Source organism: Pangasianodon hypophthalmus, chromosome 8 (assembly GCF_027358585.1).
Source record: "Pangasianodon hypophthalmus isolate fPanHyp1 chromosome 8, fPanHyp1.pri, whole genome shotgun sequence".
Classification (NCBI taxonomy): Eukaryota; Metazoa; Chordata; class Actinopteri; order Siluriformes; family Pangasiidae; genus Pangasianodon; species Pangasianodon hypophthalmus.
Window position 1 is genome coordinate 21,875,984 of NC_069717.1, and position 19,689 is coordinate 21,895,672.

The window sequence follows — 19,689 nt, forward strand, 5'->3', positions numbered from 1 at the left end:
ACAATGATCATGAAGGACAAATAAATATGAAATATATGACAGAGGTGTAATTGACTACCGTCAGCTACTTTTAACCCCAGTGCAACACTACTGTTTTTGTTACCAGTCTCTCTATTATTGGTCTGAATATTTTGTTGGTGAATCATTTGTCATTTTTTTTTCATTTTGCTTAACCCAACCGTCTGCTAGCTGCCTAGAGTCATCACCTAGGGTACATAGCATTGAGACTGTGTCTGTTCCCCGTGCTGTATTAAAATTAAGAAAGAATAAAGTCTGTTTTAGCAATTTAATAAACATACCTACATTAGATAATAATACTGAGAGTGCAGCCTGCACCTCTACTCTAAAGCTAGGTTTGCTAAATATCAGGTCTCTTGAGTCTAAAACGCTCTTAGTTAATGAACTGATCACGGACCAGGAGTATGACGCGTTATGTTTAACAGAAACATGGATTAGGCAGAACAATTATGTTGCATTAAATGAAGCTAGTCCGCCCGCTTATAGCTACATACATCAGCCTCGTTTAACCGGTAGAGGAGGAGGCGTCGCAGTTATTCATAAGGATAATCTGACCATCATACAGAAACTAGGACAAAACTTTAATTCATTTGAAGCACTTTATAGTAACATAAGTGCAGTCGCTAATGATAAGTCATCACAGTCCCTTCCGTTAGTTATTATCTACAGACCCCCAGGACCGTACTCTGAATTTCTTAGTGAATTTACAGATTTCCTATCAAACCTAGTTGTTTCTGTGGACCGAGCGATAATTACTGGAGACTTTAACATTCATTTTGAGAATATAGGCAACCCGCTGAAGATAGCGTTTACATCCATACTTGACTCATTGGGAGTCAATCAGTGTGTTGTAGGATCCACACATAAAGCAGGTCATACGTTAGACTTAATATTATCTTTTGGAGTTAATATAACAGATATAGTGATAATCCCGCAGTCTGAGGCAATATCAGATCACAGTCTGATTTCGTTTTGTGTGCGTCACAGTAGCATTGTACACACAGAACCGCGCTACCGATTTAGCCGTACAATAACACCTGCGACCGCGCAGAGCTTTATTAATCACCTACCAGAATTATCCGCTAATATAGGGTCACCTTCAGACCCTTTAGAACTCGAACAGGCGACAGAATTTTTAGAGTCGACATTCCGCTGTACCTTAGATAATGTAGCGCAACTCAGAAGAAAAACAATTAAAGATAAGAAACTCGCTCCGTGGTATAGTGACCACACCCGCTCTCTAAAACAGAACGCCCGAAAGCTAGAGCGTAAATGGCACCAGACCAAACTCCTAGCATTTAAAATAGCATGGAAAGACAGTATTTTAGCCTATAAAAAAGCTCTAAGGCAAGCTAGGTCCACTTACTTATCAACGCTTATAGAAAATAATAAAAGTAATCCTAAATTCTTATTTAACACCATAGCAGAATTAACTAGGAATAAGACATCGACAGAAATTTCCACAATAACAGCATACAAAAGTAATGATTTCATGAAATTCTTTGATAGCAAAATTAAAAACATTAGGCAGGAGATACAGGCCCAAAGTCCAAATTATACAATAGACTGGGAGGATAGACTAACCATAGATCAGAGCTTAGAAAGTTTTACTCCTCTTGAAGAGAATGATTTAATCTCGCTCATCTCTTCTGCTAAATCATCAACCTGTCTATTAGATCCGGTACCAACACGTCTTCTTAAGCAAATAGTTGGAACCGTAACTGAACCCCTGCTTAAAATAATTAACTCCTCACTGAGCAATGGGTACGTTCCAAAATCACTTAAATTAGCTGTTATTAAACCACTAGTGAAGAAACCAGACCTTGACCCTAACAACTTAACTAACTATAGGCCGATTTCAAACCTTCCCTTTCTATCTAAAATACTAGAGAAAGTAGTAGCGCAGCAGCTAATTTCATATCTACAAAGTAATAATATCTATGAACTTTATCAGTCAGGTTTCAGGCCCCACCACAGCACAGAGACAGCATTAGTCAAAGTAGTCAATGACTTGCTATTAGCCTCTGATCGGGGTTGCATTAGTCTATTAATTTTACTCGACCTTAGCGCAGCGTTCGACACTATCGACCATAATATCCTTCTTCACAGACTGGAAAAGGTCGTAGGAATTAAGGGCTCAGCCCTCGACTGGTTTAGATCTTATTTAACCGATCGCTATCAGTTTGTAGATTTAAACGGTGACCACTCAGCACGTTATCGAGTAGAATATGGCGTTCCGCAGGGTTCAGTCTTAGGCCCACTGCTTTTCACGTTATACATGCTCCCTTTAGGTAACATAATCCATAAACATAATATTAGCTTCCATTGTTATGCTGATGACACACAGTTATACGTCTCAGCTAGGCCAGATGAGAATAGCCAGTTAAAGAAAGTTGAGGCATGTGCGATAGACATAAGAGACTGGATGCTAAGCAACTTTCTCCTGCTAAACCCAGAAAAAACAGAGGTTCTGGTACTGGGACCACAAGCCGCTAGAAGTAAGTTTAGAGATCACACTGTTACTTTAGATGGTCTCTCTGTTTCAAGTAGTCTAACAGTAAAAGATCTCGGTGTGATTATAGACTCTAATCTCTCATTTGAGGCGCATGTAGATAATGTAAGCAGGTTAGCATTTTTCCACCTCAGAAATATTGCTAAGATTAGAAATATACTTTCGCTAAGTGATGCTGAAAAACTAGTCCATGCATTTATCACGTCCAGATTAGATTACTGTAATGCTTTACTATCTGGATGCTCATCTAGATGCATAAATAAGCTTCAGATAGTTCAGAACGCAGCAGCGAGGGTCCTGACTAGGACTAGGAAGTATGAGCATATCACGCCAGTCTTATCTACATTACACTGGCTCCCAGTAAGATTCCGCATCGATTTTAAAATATTACTCCTAACCTATAAAGCATTAAACGGTCTCGCTCCGCAGTATTTAAGCGATATGTTAGTACCTTACGTTCCGCCGCGCCTACTTCGCTCTAAGGATGCAGGCTGTCTATCAGTACCACGCGTTGCCAAAACCACGGCAGGGGGCAGAGCTTTCTCTCACCAAGCCCCAAAATTATGGAATAGTCTCCCAGTTAATGTACGTGAAGCAGACACGGTCTCAGTGTTTAAGTCGAGGTTGAAGACTTATTTATTTAACCTAGCATTTAGCGACTAGTGTTTTTATCAAAGGAGTAGATCTGGGGGACTCGTGGATGTTGAGTTTTATCTCCACACGGTGACTGTGAGTGTACCTAACCACTTTCCTTCTCCTTCTGCCGAGCTACACTCCTGAGCTGCCGGTGATCCAGACCTCCCCCCCTTCACTCTGGACCTGTCCACCGGCAATGCTTCATACTGCCACGAAAACGCTTCAGCTGTTTTCCATGGACTACACCAACACACATTGTGCTCACACACACGCACACTACAGTGTAAACCCATATGAGGATGGGTTCTCTGTTGAGCCTGGTTCCTCTCAAGGTTTCTTCCTATCACCATCTCAGGGAGTTTTTCCTTGCCACCGTCGCCCTGCTTGCTCATCAGAGACGGCACACACACACACTTCACTTTACTTTTGTTTGTGTAAAGCTGCTTTGAGACAATGACCTTTGTAAAAAGCGCTATACAAATAAAAATGAATTGAATTGAATTGAATTTGTCAGTTAGACAATGTTCTATAAACGCTGATGATACATGTGATACTCTAAGAAAAGCGTACTGTAGCATCAGTTCTCACTATAATGATAGCACATCATTATCCAAACCACGGCAATGTCAATTCAGGACACAATTCCCTAAAGCAACAAATCAATTTGAGCACATGACAAGACAGAGAACATGATGTTTACCAAATTTCCACAATGTCCTCCTTCCTGATTTGCTGGTTTATTCCATAAATTAAATGCCACCATCACAACTCAATTGGGACAAAATGAGATGGTACCTTCAGAAAGCAGAAAGCATTGTGGCATAATTTCTCATGATCAAGACAGCGTATTGTCATATCACCCACTGCTAACTACAACCAGTCCATTCATTCAGGATTTCCCAAGGCAACAAACATAATCGCGACGTCTCTGTTTCTAATTGAATCCTCCTGGCCGTCTCCTCTATTAGCTCCTATATTGTGTCTCTTCAGCAACTTCAAAGCTTCCTGCACAAGATGTGTCTTCTATGTTTTTTTTTTTTCCTGGATCGCTGACTTTCATGATCTTTGGATCTTTCCTTCCTAATCTGCCCATATTCCAGTCTATTCCATACCCCATTCCATTAAATGCTTCAAGCTTCCTCTATAGCTAATTCTGCGTGGATTCAACATATACACAAACGTTAAGATCAAAAGTCATGGCGAACAACTTTCACTCGGGCATTTGCATTCTGTCCTCTGAGACATGGGAAAAGTAATTCATTCCACTGCAGGAATCCATCTGGAAACCATAAGCCTACTTATGAATTCAGCACAGGCCAAGACCTCCACAGAGAGACATGGAAGGGATTATGGATGCAGAAAGACGTACTTATTGTAAGTTAGTCTAGAGTGGTGGAGTCATGATGTGGTTTAAGATTTTTTTATTGGAATCACGTTGTATATATAGAGTCAGACACCTTTTTTTTTAAACAAGCATCTACATCTGAAGTGTAGTTACCTTTTACATTTAATAGAAGTACATGGAGATACAACGTGCTCACTGTAACTTGAGAATTGTACAGTGACAACTAACAATTCTATGATTTTAGGGTATTGAGCCATGAAATTTTTTTTTATCCTTAATTAAGGTTAAAGCAGATATATATTTTTAGCTTCATGGGTAAACCTTTTCAATGGAGCATTTGATTTGTATCGTTAAATACAATCATGTGTTATGACTTTTCGCAAGTTGTGGGTGTTACATTTGTTTACTTGAAATTTGACTTTATTTACTTGAAAAGTGAGTGTATAAGTTACATACACTTCCTGTCTAGCTAGCTAAATTTGGCTGCAGGAAATCTACAAACACAAACATTTAACAAGAACAGTAAAGAAAATATTAGCTATAGCATAGGCAGTTTTCCTCGGCTAGAGAGGATAGAGCGACGCTTTTGTCCTCCAGTGGTTTTTAAACTTGTAAATAAGTCTAGTCTGGTATAAGATTGGCTTTAATGAGAAGGACGCACATGATGCTGCTTTCAGATTTGGCCAAAATATTACAGTTTAGATATTTAACAAGGAAAGTGCCTAATTGTGCCAGATGAGTCAGTCTTCATCCCGAGAGCACACAGATGACTCACTTTCTGCTGCTATAGATGGTCCTACACTTCCCAAGAACAGTTTCTGCCCTCCCTTGCTTCAGTAGATAATCTCACCTGGATACTGTAATCATAAAGACTTTGTTGTACTAATCCCTGGACTCCTATTGACAGTATACACAAGTTGAATATCCTCCCAACACACACAGTACAGCTTGTCTTTGCTTCTCTAATCCCACTGAGAAAAGAACGGCTTCCATTTTGAATCTGGTTTCTTTCAAGGTTATCTCAAGGAGATTTTCTTTGCCACTGTCACTTGGTTAACTCATTAGGGATCTAGATCTACAGCTGGATTCCTGTACAGCTGCTTTATGACAATGTGTATTGTTAAAAGTTCTATACACATAAAATCCAAGCCAGTGGAACATATGCTGTCCAAAAATACTGACTTGAATACACGAGGAATATGTGTATTATGAAGGAAGTGTGGCATTTAACATCAATTGAAAGAAACAGATGAGATCAGCGGGACGAAATCAAGTAGCATGCGGGTTTCAAAACCCCCAAGAATGAGAATGCAGTAGCTCAGCTTAAGTGATCATTAAGTAACATGGCATTTTTGGTTATGATGCAGAATTCCGCTTAAAACCACATTCACATGCCTTTAAAGAGCACTTAGTATCCAAACTCAGAGATGTGTGCAAACCAGACTGCAGATATTACCATTAGGGTGAAGTGGTTTGACAAGGAAATTATATTCCAGTCTGTGGTTTTAGGTTGGATTTCCATGTGTGTCTTATACGCCTGTGCTAGCTCTTAATGCTATGTTTGACTCTAAGCAGTTGACTCTGGGTCAGCCAGAGCAAAACGTTTATAGTGTTCTTGACCCTGTGACCGTGTGTATGTATGATTTTTCAGCATGTGGGTGTCACAGGCCCATTTTATAAACAGGATGTCTCATTTGTAAGAAGTAGCCCGAGTTTTATGAGCGCACTTGAAGCAAAGACATGCAACTCATCGAAATTCATCATAGCAATGACAGTTGTGTTAAGCAATAAAAAAGTGAGACTAAAAGGCAGGAGAATTCGAGCATGTGAAACTCTAAAAGGAGCTCTTGTCTCAATTCACACATCATAAATTTTGTGTAATATGTGTCAGAATGTGCCCTGATGCCTAGGACTCAAATATTCCATGATTAAACACTCGCACATTATCAACGTCATCATCATCACCACCTCATTGTGTGTCTGATCATTTGTAAATGGCTTTGAAGGCCAGTGTGAGATCAGCAGGTTCAACTGCGAGTGAGCATAAAATTCATAAATTCTATACTTGGGTAAAGACAGAAATAACCTGACAGACTATCACTCTGATAAGCATTGAAAATACATATGAAGTATTTTAGGATTTGCTCTTAAATACATTTAAGTTCCAAAAGTAAACAGTATCTGCATTACTAGCACGATACTGTATGTATAATGCTTATTTACATGTGGGAATTAATTTAGAAAAGTCAGGCGTTTGAACTGTTACAAGACTGTATTTTTTATATTCAAAAACAATTTCAAACCAAAAAAAACCCAAAGGTGAAATTTAGCTTAATAAATTATCACAGTGAAACACCAATACTCAGTGATAACACAGTACACTACTAAAGCTAAAACTATTAAAGAAAAAGCTATAAATGTATATAAAAATTAAACATAAAATTCAGAAAAAATCATGTCACCTGCTGAAACTAATGAAAATAATTAAAATTAAGTGAAATAAGGAAGCAATAATAAACAAAAGGGTGTACTATTATAAGAAAATCCTCCTCGGTGTGAAGTGGAATCACTGTTACCACCCCAAAGTTGATTATTTGGGACTAACTTGTTCCATGAATGTAATTATTAAATGTAACTATAAATGGATAAAAAGTCATTCTTTAAATAGTAATTTGCTGTAAAATTTTTTTTTTACCAAATTCTGTGGTATTAATGAATTTGGTAAAACAAATTTACAGCAAATTACTATTTAAAGAATGACGTTTTATCCATTTATAGTATAACTTACCTGTTATGACTCATAACCTTTATTGTCATTGTATATCTCTGTATACAACGAAATTAGGAGCAATGCTTCTGACTGGTGTTAAAAAAAAACACAAATAACATCAGACAATAAAGACTATAAAATGAGTATACCATATAGTATAAAAGTATGTATGTATGTACAGCAAGTATACAGTATAAAGTATATACAGCAGGGGACAAGTCACATGTTACCGAGAAACCACAAAACTTAAAGTCCTCTGTCCTGAAATCTTAAAGTTACAGCTTTATCTCTGCCTGTTACAAAGTGCTGACATTGGACACTCCTTCCAAAAATGCTAAATAAATATCTCCTCACAATTACAACATCAAAAAGTACACGCTTTTTAATCCGTTCATATGGAGAGTCTGCGACGGTATTTGCTGAGTAAGTTGTTACTATAGAAATGATAATGCTCAATATTAGGATGAGAGTGTTAATATAAGCTCAGCAGCTGGAACTGTCTGTACGGTGCTGCTATAAAAAATTAATCAACACCTTCTGACCAATCAGAATATATAGTATAAAAATATTTTATGTTTTAGTAGCAAGTAAGTTCTAATGCTAGTTCTGAAACCCCTATACACTGTAAACATAAACATCTTCTAAATCTAACAAAACTGAAGTACACTAAACTGAGTTTCATGTCGAAATAATATAGAAATAAAAACATTAAATATTAAATTGAGACCAGAGAATGATCATAACCTTGTGCTGTACAAGATTTACCAGCGGGACAGAGAAAACAGCGTGTCACGTGTAAATGAACCCCAGGGACCCTACCTGCTCCACATTACTTAGGCGAAGTGTGATATCTTGAGTGATCCCTGTGGGCCATGGGGGGAATTCCTCAGTCATGATCCTGGGACAGTCTTCCGCATTCTGGGTAACAGGAAGACACAGGAACTAAGAGTCAGAGAAAACAATAGACATCCGCGTTTCCTCTGCTTTAAATACACCCACCTTCCTGTTTGGCCGTGTGTATATGGGGGTGAATGACCGAAAAGGAAAAAGTATAGATCATTGTAAAAACATCCTTATCCAAAGAATGGAACAAAGCACAGAACGAACAATGGAACCTGAGAAAAGAAAGTGACATAAGACGTCTTTACACATCTGCCACATCTGCCCACACAGTGTCTGCCCTGCCGTCCAAGCCACTATGCCCATCCTTTGACCACTTTCTAATAAAATGACCATCCTCAGCAGGAGACAGGAATTCCAGGCGGCAACAAAGGCACAAAGACGCTAGCTTGCTTTTAAGGTGATGTTGTGGGCGCTAAGAGCAGCAGCGTGTGCTGGGCAACGTGGCTGTGGTTAGGATGAGGTCGTAAGTTTTTAGGTCTATGAATCAGCACCATGCCTTCACACTCCTCCTCTCACTCTCCTTCTCTCATTCTGTTTGTCTGAAACTGCTAATTGATGCTTCGTATCTCTGGCAGCTTTTCTGCCTTTGTTCCTTTGCCATTGCTTATTTGAGGATCTGGATTCGATGTGCCATGAAGCACATGGATTCGTTTCTCTGTTTTTATTTAGACATGCTTCTGGCTTTTATAACCTTTATGACTGTTTAGCCGGACCGTAGCCGCAGGGTCATCTTTTTTTCTCTCTTTTTATGCATTCCACTCTTCCAACCTATTTTTTGCCCTGTCTGGTATTTCTGACACGCCTTCTGCCATCACTCCTTCTATATTCAAAAAGCGAATAAACAGACTGGAGTTCTGTGAATTTTTTATCTCTGTGCATTCCAGCTACAAAGCAGGAAAAAACATTGAAGCTTCCATGTTGGCCTTTTGTTATCAACAAGCTAGCTAGCTAACTCTGATGAGTGATGTATATTTACCTCCTCAAAACAAGCTGAAAGGGCGTTTTCTTTGTTTTTTCCTAGTTGGAGGTTAGAAATTCTAAGTTACGAGTTTTAGTCAAATGCAGTATTAGCTAACGTTCCCCATACTGACAGGAAGTCGTGACAATTTTGCAGCAAAAGAGGCGAATTTTGTAGCAAAAAGTAGGTATAGGCATTACTTAAGTGCAGTAAAGCAGAAAAAGTCCACACAGACTGAGTCTGATTTGATCCACGTCATCAAGATTATTGAAAATGTGACTAGTAAATGTTAAGCTGTAAACAGTTTTCAGATTGTAGATGCTCCCTGCTTATGGACTGAGGTTGTACGTCATTAGCACGAGTTAAACGGCTTCACATTGTGTCCGCTCGATAAAATACGTGCTCCACTGGGCCCATCAAACTCAGCCAGTGTCCCAGAGAAGAGGAAGAATGTATTTGGACGCCATTCAGACAGTCAAGTGGCTGTTAAAAATGGAATGTTATTGCATTAAGCAGGTTTGAAAGCCACAGGAGGGATGAGTGTGTTTGTGTTTTATGAGCTCTATTAAAATGGTTTGCTTTGTCCTTGACTGACTCTCAACATGGTTCTCACTGAATAGAACAGAATAGAATAGAGCTGAGATGAATTAAATTGAATTGAATCAAACTGAATCAAATGGAATCGAATCAAATGGAATCAGATTGAATCAAATGGAATCAAATCAGACTGAACCAAGTTAAACTGAAACAAGCGGAATTGAATGGAATGGAATTAAATTGAACTGAATAGAATTGAACTTAACTGAACATAAATTAATCAGATTAAACTGAATTCAAAGGGTGTGGTGTGAAGTGAAGTAATGTGACGTGAATACATTTTATTTATCAATTAGCTGCAGGGCGTATTGATGTTGATCATCAAGAACATAGTTCTGGCATCAGACAATTGCAGAAAGGAATAGAGATTTCCTGGCAAATCATGTGATTGGTGGGTTTTATCTAGGGTGGATGATTCGGCAGTCTCTGATTGGTGGTTATTGTGATTGACAGTACTGACCTCAAATACCAATCCTTGGACTTTATCTTTATCAGAAACGCACGTGTTGAGCTGGTGATCCCAGTAACATCGCCACTTTGTGCTCAGGCAGCTTGTACACCTGGATGATGATAGAAACACACACACACACACACACACACACACAAAGAGTTACCATAGGGGTATAATTTATTTTTGGCAGATCAGACACGCCCACTACTCAACACCTCCCACATGAATAAAACACACACTTCAGAGGTCAGAGATCAAGGGAGACTGAATTATTCTCTATAAAGGTCAAATGGGACCCTGGGGAGTCTGAGGGGATTCCTTTACATGCACACACACACACACACACACACACACACACAGCTAGAGAGAGAGAGAGAGAGAGAGAAGTCAATGAAGCATCCCTTTAAACATGACTTACTTGAGCTTTCCATTCATTACTGACACAGATAGAGATGTAGTGTGTGCTTACTCAAGATAACACCAAAACTCCATAACCTCCACTGGGTATGTGGATGCAAGTGTGTGTGTGTGTGTGTGTGTGTGAGTCACTGGGGCGTGATCGACATTACTGCTGTCAGAGATAGTGCCTTTCATGATAAGGGTGAGTGCTTTACAACACTGAGTGGGGGGTTTGTGTGAACTCTTTGTGGGAGGTGTGTGTGTGTGTGTGTGTATGTGTGCATGAGCGTGAGCGTGTGTGTGTGGATTTGGTATGGACTGTAGTGTCAGCAGGAACGGCTAAATAGTGGGATGGGAGAAGGAGGATGGGAGAGATAGGAGTGAAAAGAATAACTGTGCCTCTGATAAGGTTTCCTTCGGTGTGGTTATAGTCAGACATCTTAAGAACTTACACACACACACACACACACACACACACACACAGAGAGAGAGAAAGAGAGAGAGAGAGATACAGCTGCTCCTTGAAAGTGCTTTGGTTAAACAAACACTTTCAATTATCTCTCTGTCAGTATGAGAAACATGCCTTAGTGAGAGAGAGGAAAAGAGAGAAAGGGAGGGAGAGGGAGTGTATGTGTGTGTCTGTGTGTGTGTCTGTGAGAGAGAGAGAGAGAGAGAGGGAGAGAGAGAGAGAGAGTAATCCACTGTGAGTAATTGATTCCGGGTTGCCAGAGTTTGTGGTACGGAATGCATGTCACTGTAATGTCTGGTTGTCATTAGGCATTCACCTAGAAACTGCCACACTGAGACCGTGGGAGAATCGTAACTGTACAAACACTCAGAACTCTAAACCCCAATTCACACTCGCACCCAAAAAACACACTCTCACCCTCTCAGACCAAAAACACACTCTCACCCTCTCAGACCAAAAACACACTCTAACCCTCTTGGACCAAACACACACATTCCAGAGGACTAGGTTTCTGGTTAGCTGAAGAATATGCAACACACACACACTAAACCCAGCACCCATTCGTCTACAAGGGTTAATTAATGTTTTACAGATTTCGAGCTGGCTGGATTACAAATGGGAAACATAAACATTATTGTAAGACATTTTATTAGCTATGGGAGTTTATAGAGCGACGGAATGCGTGCCAAGTCAGCAGCATGTGATGCAGCAGACCTTGTGATCTCCTGACAATATGGAGAACGCTAATTTAACTAAAGTAGCCTGTTTGCAAAAAAAAAAAACTATGATAATTTCGGCTGAATAATTCATTTTCATGTCCTCAAAGATGATAAGATGATAATTAATTGTGCATTTATAACAATGTTATGAAGCTCTGTGTACATCATCTATAATCTCACTTATTTAACAAGTCCATATTTCAGCTGTATGAATGGAAATGGACTGGATGCTTCACTAAAGATGTCTCAAAGCTTCATGACTACAACATTAGTTAATGATTTTAATAAATTCTCCAGCATTCCTTTATAAAGGTTTTATGCAATGTTCTTAAATGTATTCTGAAGGCATAGTACAGCATTACAATTAATCCAAACACACTTCACAATGGCATTTATTCTCTCAAGTTGGAGGAAAATTAACTGGAAGAAAAGTTGTGTTGGTTCCTGTTTGGACGTTTTTCCATGTTTAGTTCAAACTCTGAAATCTCTACGGTTCTATTTTGAAAGCTTTTTTTTTTTTTTTGCAATTTTAACATTGACTCCACACAGCTTTGATTTCATGCTGCAATCTGCTGACAAACTGCATTAAAGCAAAAAAAAATAAAAAAATCTAATTCCACTTTGTCCACAGGGATTTTGTGTCACACAAATACACACATAAACATAAGCATCTGCTCATTTTCCATATATCTCAAAACAACCATGTTTCCAAATGAATCCAGATCACTGAGTTTTGCTAATTAAGAAAGTAAAATAACAGAAATAATGAAAATAATAAATCGGGTGTTTTTTGGAAAACACTTCCCACGGATCAGGAAAACATTAAGGCAGCTAATGCTTTAAGACAGGTACAATCTGGAGCAATTACGAATATGCCGCATAATGAAAAGCTCTCTGCGACTGTTTGACTAACACCCTCGAAATCAGCTAGCACTAATTAAAAAAGCAGACGTTTTGCTAGGTGATGCTGATGAGGAGAGGAGACAAGGAACTGCAGATGGCTAAAAACGCTGCACTCGCTACTGAAATGAAGCCGTCCGCTCTGCTCTTCCCACAGCTCTTAGCTTATTATCACCCTGATCAAATGTGGCATATTTCACACCTTCTCTCTCTCTCTCTCTCTCAGACACACACACGCACACACATACACACGTAAACACATACACAACAGTCACCTTTGCAAATATAGATCAACTCTTAAAATACACCAGGGATGTACGTATATGTGTAGCACTCACGCAGTCCTCGGGTTAATTTCCGCCGTCCTCTCGCAGTCGTAGATGACGAAACTTCCCGAGACCACAGACGTGCCTTTCACCTTGATCGCCACAGGAACGGAAATGTGGTCTGAGCAGAGAAGGTCAAAATGACATACAGTCACGCACACATACACACACACCCACACACACACACATATACACACGCACACCTCAAAACACCATCACTATTCTAGCCACAACTGAGTTTCGAATCATTCTCCAAATTTGATCATTTGAATTCATTATGTCTTTGTAGGTAAGGAGTAACACACTTCGGGGCATGCTATTATAGGAAAATAATCAACGACTGGGTGGTGTGATGAGATCTGATTGTTTGTGAAGTTGATTGTTTTCCTATAACAGCATGCCCTGACGTGTTTTATTCCTATTCTTCTTCTTATTTATTTATACTACAGCAAAAAATTACTATTACAACTATTACATTTATTAAAGAATGACATATAATACTTTTTATCCATTTAGAGTTACATTTAATGTTGTTGAATGTCCATGAAACAAGTTAGCGCTTGTTATCTCTATAGCTATAAACAGTCATTCCCTCAGCAGTTAATAAGAAAAAAAATGCAGCTTGTCATGTTATTGAGAAACCACAAAGCCTTCTGGGATGGAAAACACTGTAACTAAGAGACTCCTTCCATAAATCCATACTTACAGAAAACTGCACCATATCAATGAGTTATATGTTTATCTTTATTAAATAACAACATGTTTATTTATTTACTTATTTATTATTAGTTGTAGATTACAGGGAATATTTGCCATACAAGTCTCTGTGAATGAGCTGTTACTATAGAAACAATAACTTATTAGAACAAGTGCATTAATATAATCCTGTCCAAGCTGCTGTTATAGAAAATTAATCAACACCTTCTGACCAATCAGATTTGAGAATTCAGCAGCACTGTGGTATCATATAATAAAATGAACATAAACACAGCACTTAAATAACCCTACTTACCGCTGCCTGAAGGAATCTTGGGAAAGTTTTTGGCAGGGGGAAGTGGGCAAGTCTGGATTTTGGCTGGGCCGTCGTCCAGGTGCACCGTGGCGACCGTCGCCATGCCAACCCCGTAATCACATTCAAGGCCAAGGCCATCCAAGTCAGGCACGCTTCCGTTGACCAAGATCCCCACATGCTGAAAATGAGAGATATAAGAGAGAAATGATTTTTGTTTTATCTTTCTTTTTTTTGTTGTTTAAATCTTAGCATGCTCTTTGTGTGTGTGTGTGTGTGTATATGTGTGTGTGTGTGTGTGTGTGTTTGTGTGTGCATGTTAATTCTATCCTAATAATTTCATAATTTTCAGTCAATGAGTTATTGTGATGCTAAAAGCGAGATGAATACAAAGAGGAGGAGAAAGATGAATTCTGTTTTCCTGCATTCCCTCTTTTTCATTTCATTAGCATTGTCACTACTGAATATGTGTGTGTGTGTATGTATGTGTGTGTGTGTGTGTGTGTGTGTGTGGGTACGCATTTATTTCATTCTCATAATTTTCTAATCAATGAGTCACTGTGATATCTGAGATGACATTCATGAATGCTATGAATGGTCACACGTCTTGGCGGTGGTAATCAAATATTTTCAATAAACGACAGCGCAGACGAGCACAACGGGGACGAATCTTTCCACTAATTGATTCAAAGATCAAAGATAGAGGCTTGCTGGCTGAAGTCATAGAATAACCCGACATTTCTCAGTCTCTCTTCCTCTCTCTCTTTCTCTCCACCCTGTGTGCTATTGTCATTGAGATGGAGCACTTCCTAACAGTGGCGCCTGCTTCCTGCTTCCTGTTTCCTGTTTGTGCTGGAGATGAAGCTGGAGCTGGAGCCGTTTCCTGTAGCCTTGAATGATGGACAGCTGGGGAATCCATCAAAGACGGGGTAACCCCCTTGCCCAAAATACATCTGTAAAACTATTCCAAAGGTTTAAGCTTGAACATGCCGGGCCAGATGCCATAAACTGGGAGGTCTTTTGACTTTTCATTATTTTAGGTCTAGAGGGACAGTGTTATCATGCTGAATTTGAGCCGTGTGATTTTATTTTAATTCATTAATATCCCCGACTACAGTCAGGTGATGGTTTATAATATTCCGGGTTTAAGGCAGTAGTCATTTGAGACAGACAGGATTTAAGATAAGAGAGTCTGATATACAGAGCGTTTAAAGCCTACAGCTGCATTTGCCTGTTCAATAAAACGGAAAATATAAATCAATTTTATTTCAACTGGCTTTGAGGAGATTTAGGATAAAAACCTGCAAAGCTGCAAGATAGCACCTTATTCTTAGCGAGATAAAAACCTTGCTGCACAGATGGCTAGAAAATGCTTCAATCCAAGCATGAATGAATAAAGTTCAGAATAAAACCTAAATATTGCCCCAGTGCCAGCTCCACAGCATTCAGATCATTTAATATATAATATATTATATATAATATATAATACAGAAAGTAGTTTCTAGAGGTTGCTTCAGGCAAAAGTCCTTTTACTACATCTATAATAAATGCTTGGTGTGAATTGTGAGATGCTTTTCTGCTCACCACGGTTGTAAAGAGTGTTATTTGAGTTACGGTAGCTTTCCTGTCAGCTTGAACAAATATGACCATTCTGCTCTGTACTCTCTCATCGAGAAAGAATTTTCACCTGAAGAACTGCCGCTCACTGGATGTTTTTTTTTTTTTTGCACCATTCTGTATAAACTCTAGAGACTGTTGTGTGTGAAAATCCCAGAGATCAGCAGTTTCTTAGATTGCTCCTGAGATTCTTTGTACTGTTATACAAATGGTCGATTCTAGTAAGAAACTTATGAACATTATATTTAGTAGTAGTGAGCTGCACCCAAAATAAGTAGAGCTGTTCCATGTTCTTTCCAAATGGCTGTTACTGTTGACCCCAGGGCAAGAAATCTGAGTTCTCAGTGTGGAGAATATAGCCTTTGGAGGGACTAGGGTATAGTCATAATCACTTCAGAATGAATCACAGCCACAGCAGCGGAGCACTTTTAGAGTGGATGGATTGATGACACATTTTCTACCATCCCTTTCTGTATAGTTCTCCTGAGCTTATGTTACATTTCAGCAACAGAGTATGATTTCAATTAGTCAGTGGAAATGCCCTTTTCTAAAGACATTTGTCACAAACGTCTTGTTTGCGTTCTGCACTGAACCTTTTCTATATATATTATATATAGCCAGAAGCACAAAGTGGACAGCATTACAGTTATGTGGTGGTCTGGGAAAACCCATCAGATGTCACTGTGGCTTAATTCTAGCAAACAGCCAAAAAAGGTTATAACATACTGTGGTACCTCAAATTTAAGAAAATATATTTCACCAAACCAATGTAGAAACGTTTATTTATTTTACAATCTTGCTGCAAAGATCATGTTGCATAAAAAGCCAGCTAACACACATTTTTTAAAAATCAGTCAATCTGATTAAAGATGTCTAAAAGCTTGCTAGCTACGTGTGATTTCCTCACACAGTGAATGTCATGTTTTCATCAAAGTAGTAAAACAGACATAAGGCTAATCAGTTCAGTTTGTAATCAGATACCAGCTGTCAAAACGTCTGTTTTCTCTCTTTATAACTTTTTGGACATTTTGAATGCTAGAACTTTACTTCTGGTTGATAGGCAACTTTTGTGCATTTAAAGTCCATGTTGATTACCGTAATGTCGGCTGTCAGGCTAAACTCGGCTGGAGTAAAGGTCATGGAAGGACACTGTTGAGGTCCTTCGCCCATACTGATCCACGAATGCGCCACACCACTGGAGCACTCCTGCTGAACCGAGCACCTGCACAGACCAGAGAGGATTATGGGAAACCGAAGTTTATCTATAGAGGTGGCACAAAAAAAATCACAGACAGACAGAGGGCAGGCGCACATAATGCATCCATTATAGTAGTAACCTCTTATCAACAGACAGGGCATTTTGAAAACACACAGACACCGATCTTCAGCACGGGTGTGTGTTTGATTCCTCTCACACACGTTCCCATGACAACAGCCCCCCTGGCACAGAGATCAGAGCACTGCTAATTCTATTAAAAAGGCTAACAAGACCAGTCTTTATCTATACATGAGTAAGTGTGTGTGTGTGTGTGTGTGTGTGTGTGTACGTGTAGAGTGGGTCTATCAGACATGGAATTCCCTTCCAGACAGAGGCCTTTTATTATGACTTACGTTACAAATGGTAATCCAAATATTCCCGTTCATTGCTCCATTTTACACTGCCCACACACATACTTTCCCACTGTCCTTATCACACACACACACACACACACACACACACAGCAAGGTCACACTGCCCTTAAACTATAGTAGACCCCAGTTAGTTTCTACTGAAACCGAAAACAGCCTCTTAAGCATACTCCTATTTATATCAAGTAAACACTACTTTTTAGGCACATTACACACTGTTATGCTTATTTTAAGTAAAAATTTATTTTATATAAGTTTATTACTACTTTCAGATAAGGAGCAACATGGGCTCAGAAAATGAAATGAAAAGGTATTAAAGTTAAGGTTAGGATTAGCATTCATGTGCTTCTTACGACTTCATTCATATGAGATCAAACGAAATCCAACTACATCACTCACGCTCAGTCTAATCCTTCAAATATTTCATGAAGTTCTTTTATAGCCAATGTGTCCCAAAATAACCTAATATACCTTTAACCAGGGATGGAAAAGTACCGAGAACTTATACTGAAGTGAAAGTACGGTGTTAAAATCTTACTAAAGTATCCACCCAACAACATACTCAAGTATAAGTCAAAAGGTCAGTACTCCCAAATGTACAAGCAAACTGAGATGTAAATAAGAAGAGCTCTTTGAGATTTATAAGAAGTACCATGGAGGTCTAAATAAAACCAGAAACATAGGTTTTTCTTTTCTTTGAGATGTGATTAAGTAAGACGACAAGTATTCAGTTTCATTAACACTCAAGACAAGTATAAATCCCCCAAAATAATATTTAAATAGATTAACAAATTAAGATGTATTTACAATCCCCAACAGTATGGGTGCATTGCTACAGTTACGACAAATGAAAAAATTTGTTCATTCTCATGAAACAAAATGCTTTAAAAAAAAATATAAACGCAGCTTTTACATGACGCAAAGGAATCCTGTTTGATTACTTAGGCTAGGATTTAGGAACAGACCTACCAAGAAAGTGTGTGTGTGTGTTTGTGTGTGTGTGTGTGTGTGTGTGTGTGTGTGTGTGTGCAAGTATGAATGTCTGAACTTTTACAGGAGCTCAGAGACGGTCAGAGCCAAGAGGTCAGCCCAGCTGCCGAAAATAGAAGAGAATGAGACTAGCATCACTGAAAAAGTCCCTAGACACACACACACACACACACACACAGAGAGAGACACACACAGACCGACACGCACATATAATGTTTTTCCAAAGCGTTTAGAGTTTGGTTTGATAATTTCTTACCTCCAAATAAAAGTTAGTGTCATGAAGCAAAGTAAATCTTCATGAGAGTCATTATGTAGTCCAAATGGAAATCGTTACCCTTTTTAAAGAACGTCCATTTTCAGAATTAATGTGAATATCCCAATATTCCTCCTGCACACTTATACAAAATCTGCAGCTCTTCCTGTAAACTATAAGGCCTACGATTTCTTCCAAACATCTGCTGCTCTACTACATGAAGCATTAATACATATTGATTACATCTCTTTTTCTATCCAAATTGTTCCCATAGCAAAAAAATAAATTTCCACACAAAACAATGACCGCTTTCTTTATCGAAGTCTGAAAAGTGTCATATTTAGAACTGCAAAAGACGTCCATTAAGAGTTCTTGAATAGCATGTTATGGGATGATTAAGGAAATTACTTGCAGTATAATTAGATTAATAATGACTCCATTAGACACTGAGTCAATTGAGGTGAAGCTCAGACTTGAGGCCAAGCATGCTGACCTAGCATGACTTTACCCCCCACACACACACTCACACACACACACACACACACACACACAATTGAGATGATGTTGAGATTTGCATGCTTAACATCTGGTGCACTATAGTGTCTCTCAACTTCAAAGCAAATTGAACATACACAGCATGTATACATTCAGGCGTACACTCCTCAATAGAAGTGTTGCACAATACACACACACTACTGCACATGCATGTAAAAAGATTCCCAGTCTGGTCTGACATTTCTCCCTGAATGAGCTAGTGTGGTCACAACATCAACAGGCCTTTGTCAGAAAGTCAGATGAACAAAATGGGGAGGGAGCTTCAGCACGAGTGGTTCAGTCATTACATTTTTCTCTGCGTTCCCTACATTCAAACTAAACTTCAACAAAACCACTTATAAACTAACTGAGAGCAATCTGAGTTCACATGTGAGCTACGACTTTCTCATAAAGCTCCTTCGCTGTAAACACTGTCCTTTTTCAGTCAGTGTGCAAATGAAGGTTCATAATGAAGGCTAATAACAAGTTATTGTTTCTATAGTAACAACTTACAAAGGGACTTCTATAGAGAATGGCGCTGTAAATGGTGACAATTTCTGTAAGGACACATTTATTTAGAGATAAAACACTACTTTTTAGTTTTCCACCTCAAGAAAAGACAGCTTAGTGGTTGGCAAGCATGTTTTTATTTTC

The 19,689-nt window shown here is 38.8% G+C and overlaps 1 protein-coding gene across 1 annotated transcript in view; it reads right to left on the reverse strand.

The window, feature by feature from the left end:
* plxnd1 (plexin D1) overlaps positions 1-19,689 on the reverse strand; it is a 95,260-nt gene that overhangs the window by 55,975 nt on the left and 19,596 nt on the right. Inside the window, exons 5-9 of the mRNA XM_026925304.3 lie at positions 16,725-16,851; positions 14,016-14,193; positions 13,016-13,124; positions 10,200-10,299; positions 8,101-8,199 (exon numbers count right to left, since the gene is read on the reverse strand). Of these exons, the coding sequence (XP_026781105.3) occupies positions 8,101-8,199; positions 10,200-10,299; positions 13,016-13,124; positions 14,016-14,193; positions 16,725-16,851 (613 nt within the window). The remainder of the gene's footprint in view (positions 1-8,100; positions 8,200-10,199; positions 10,300-13,015; positions 13,125-14,015; positions 14,194-16,724; positions 16,852-19,689) is intronic.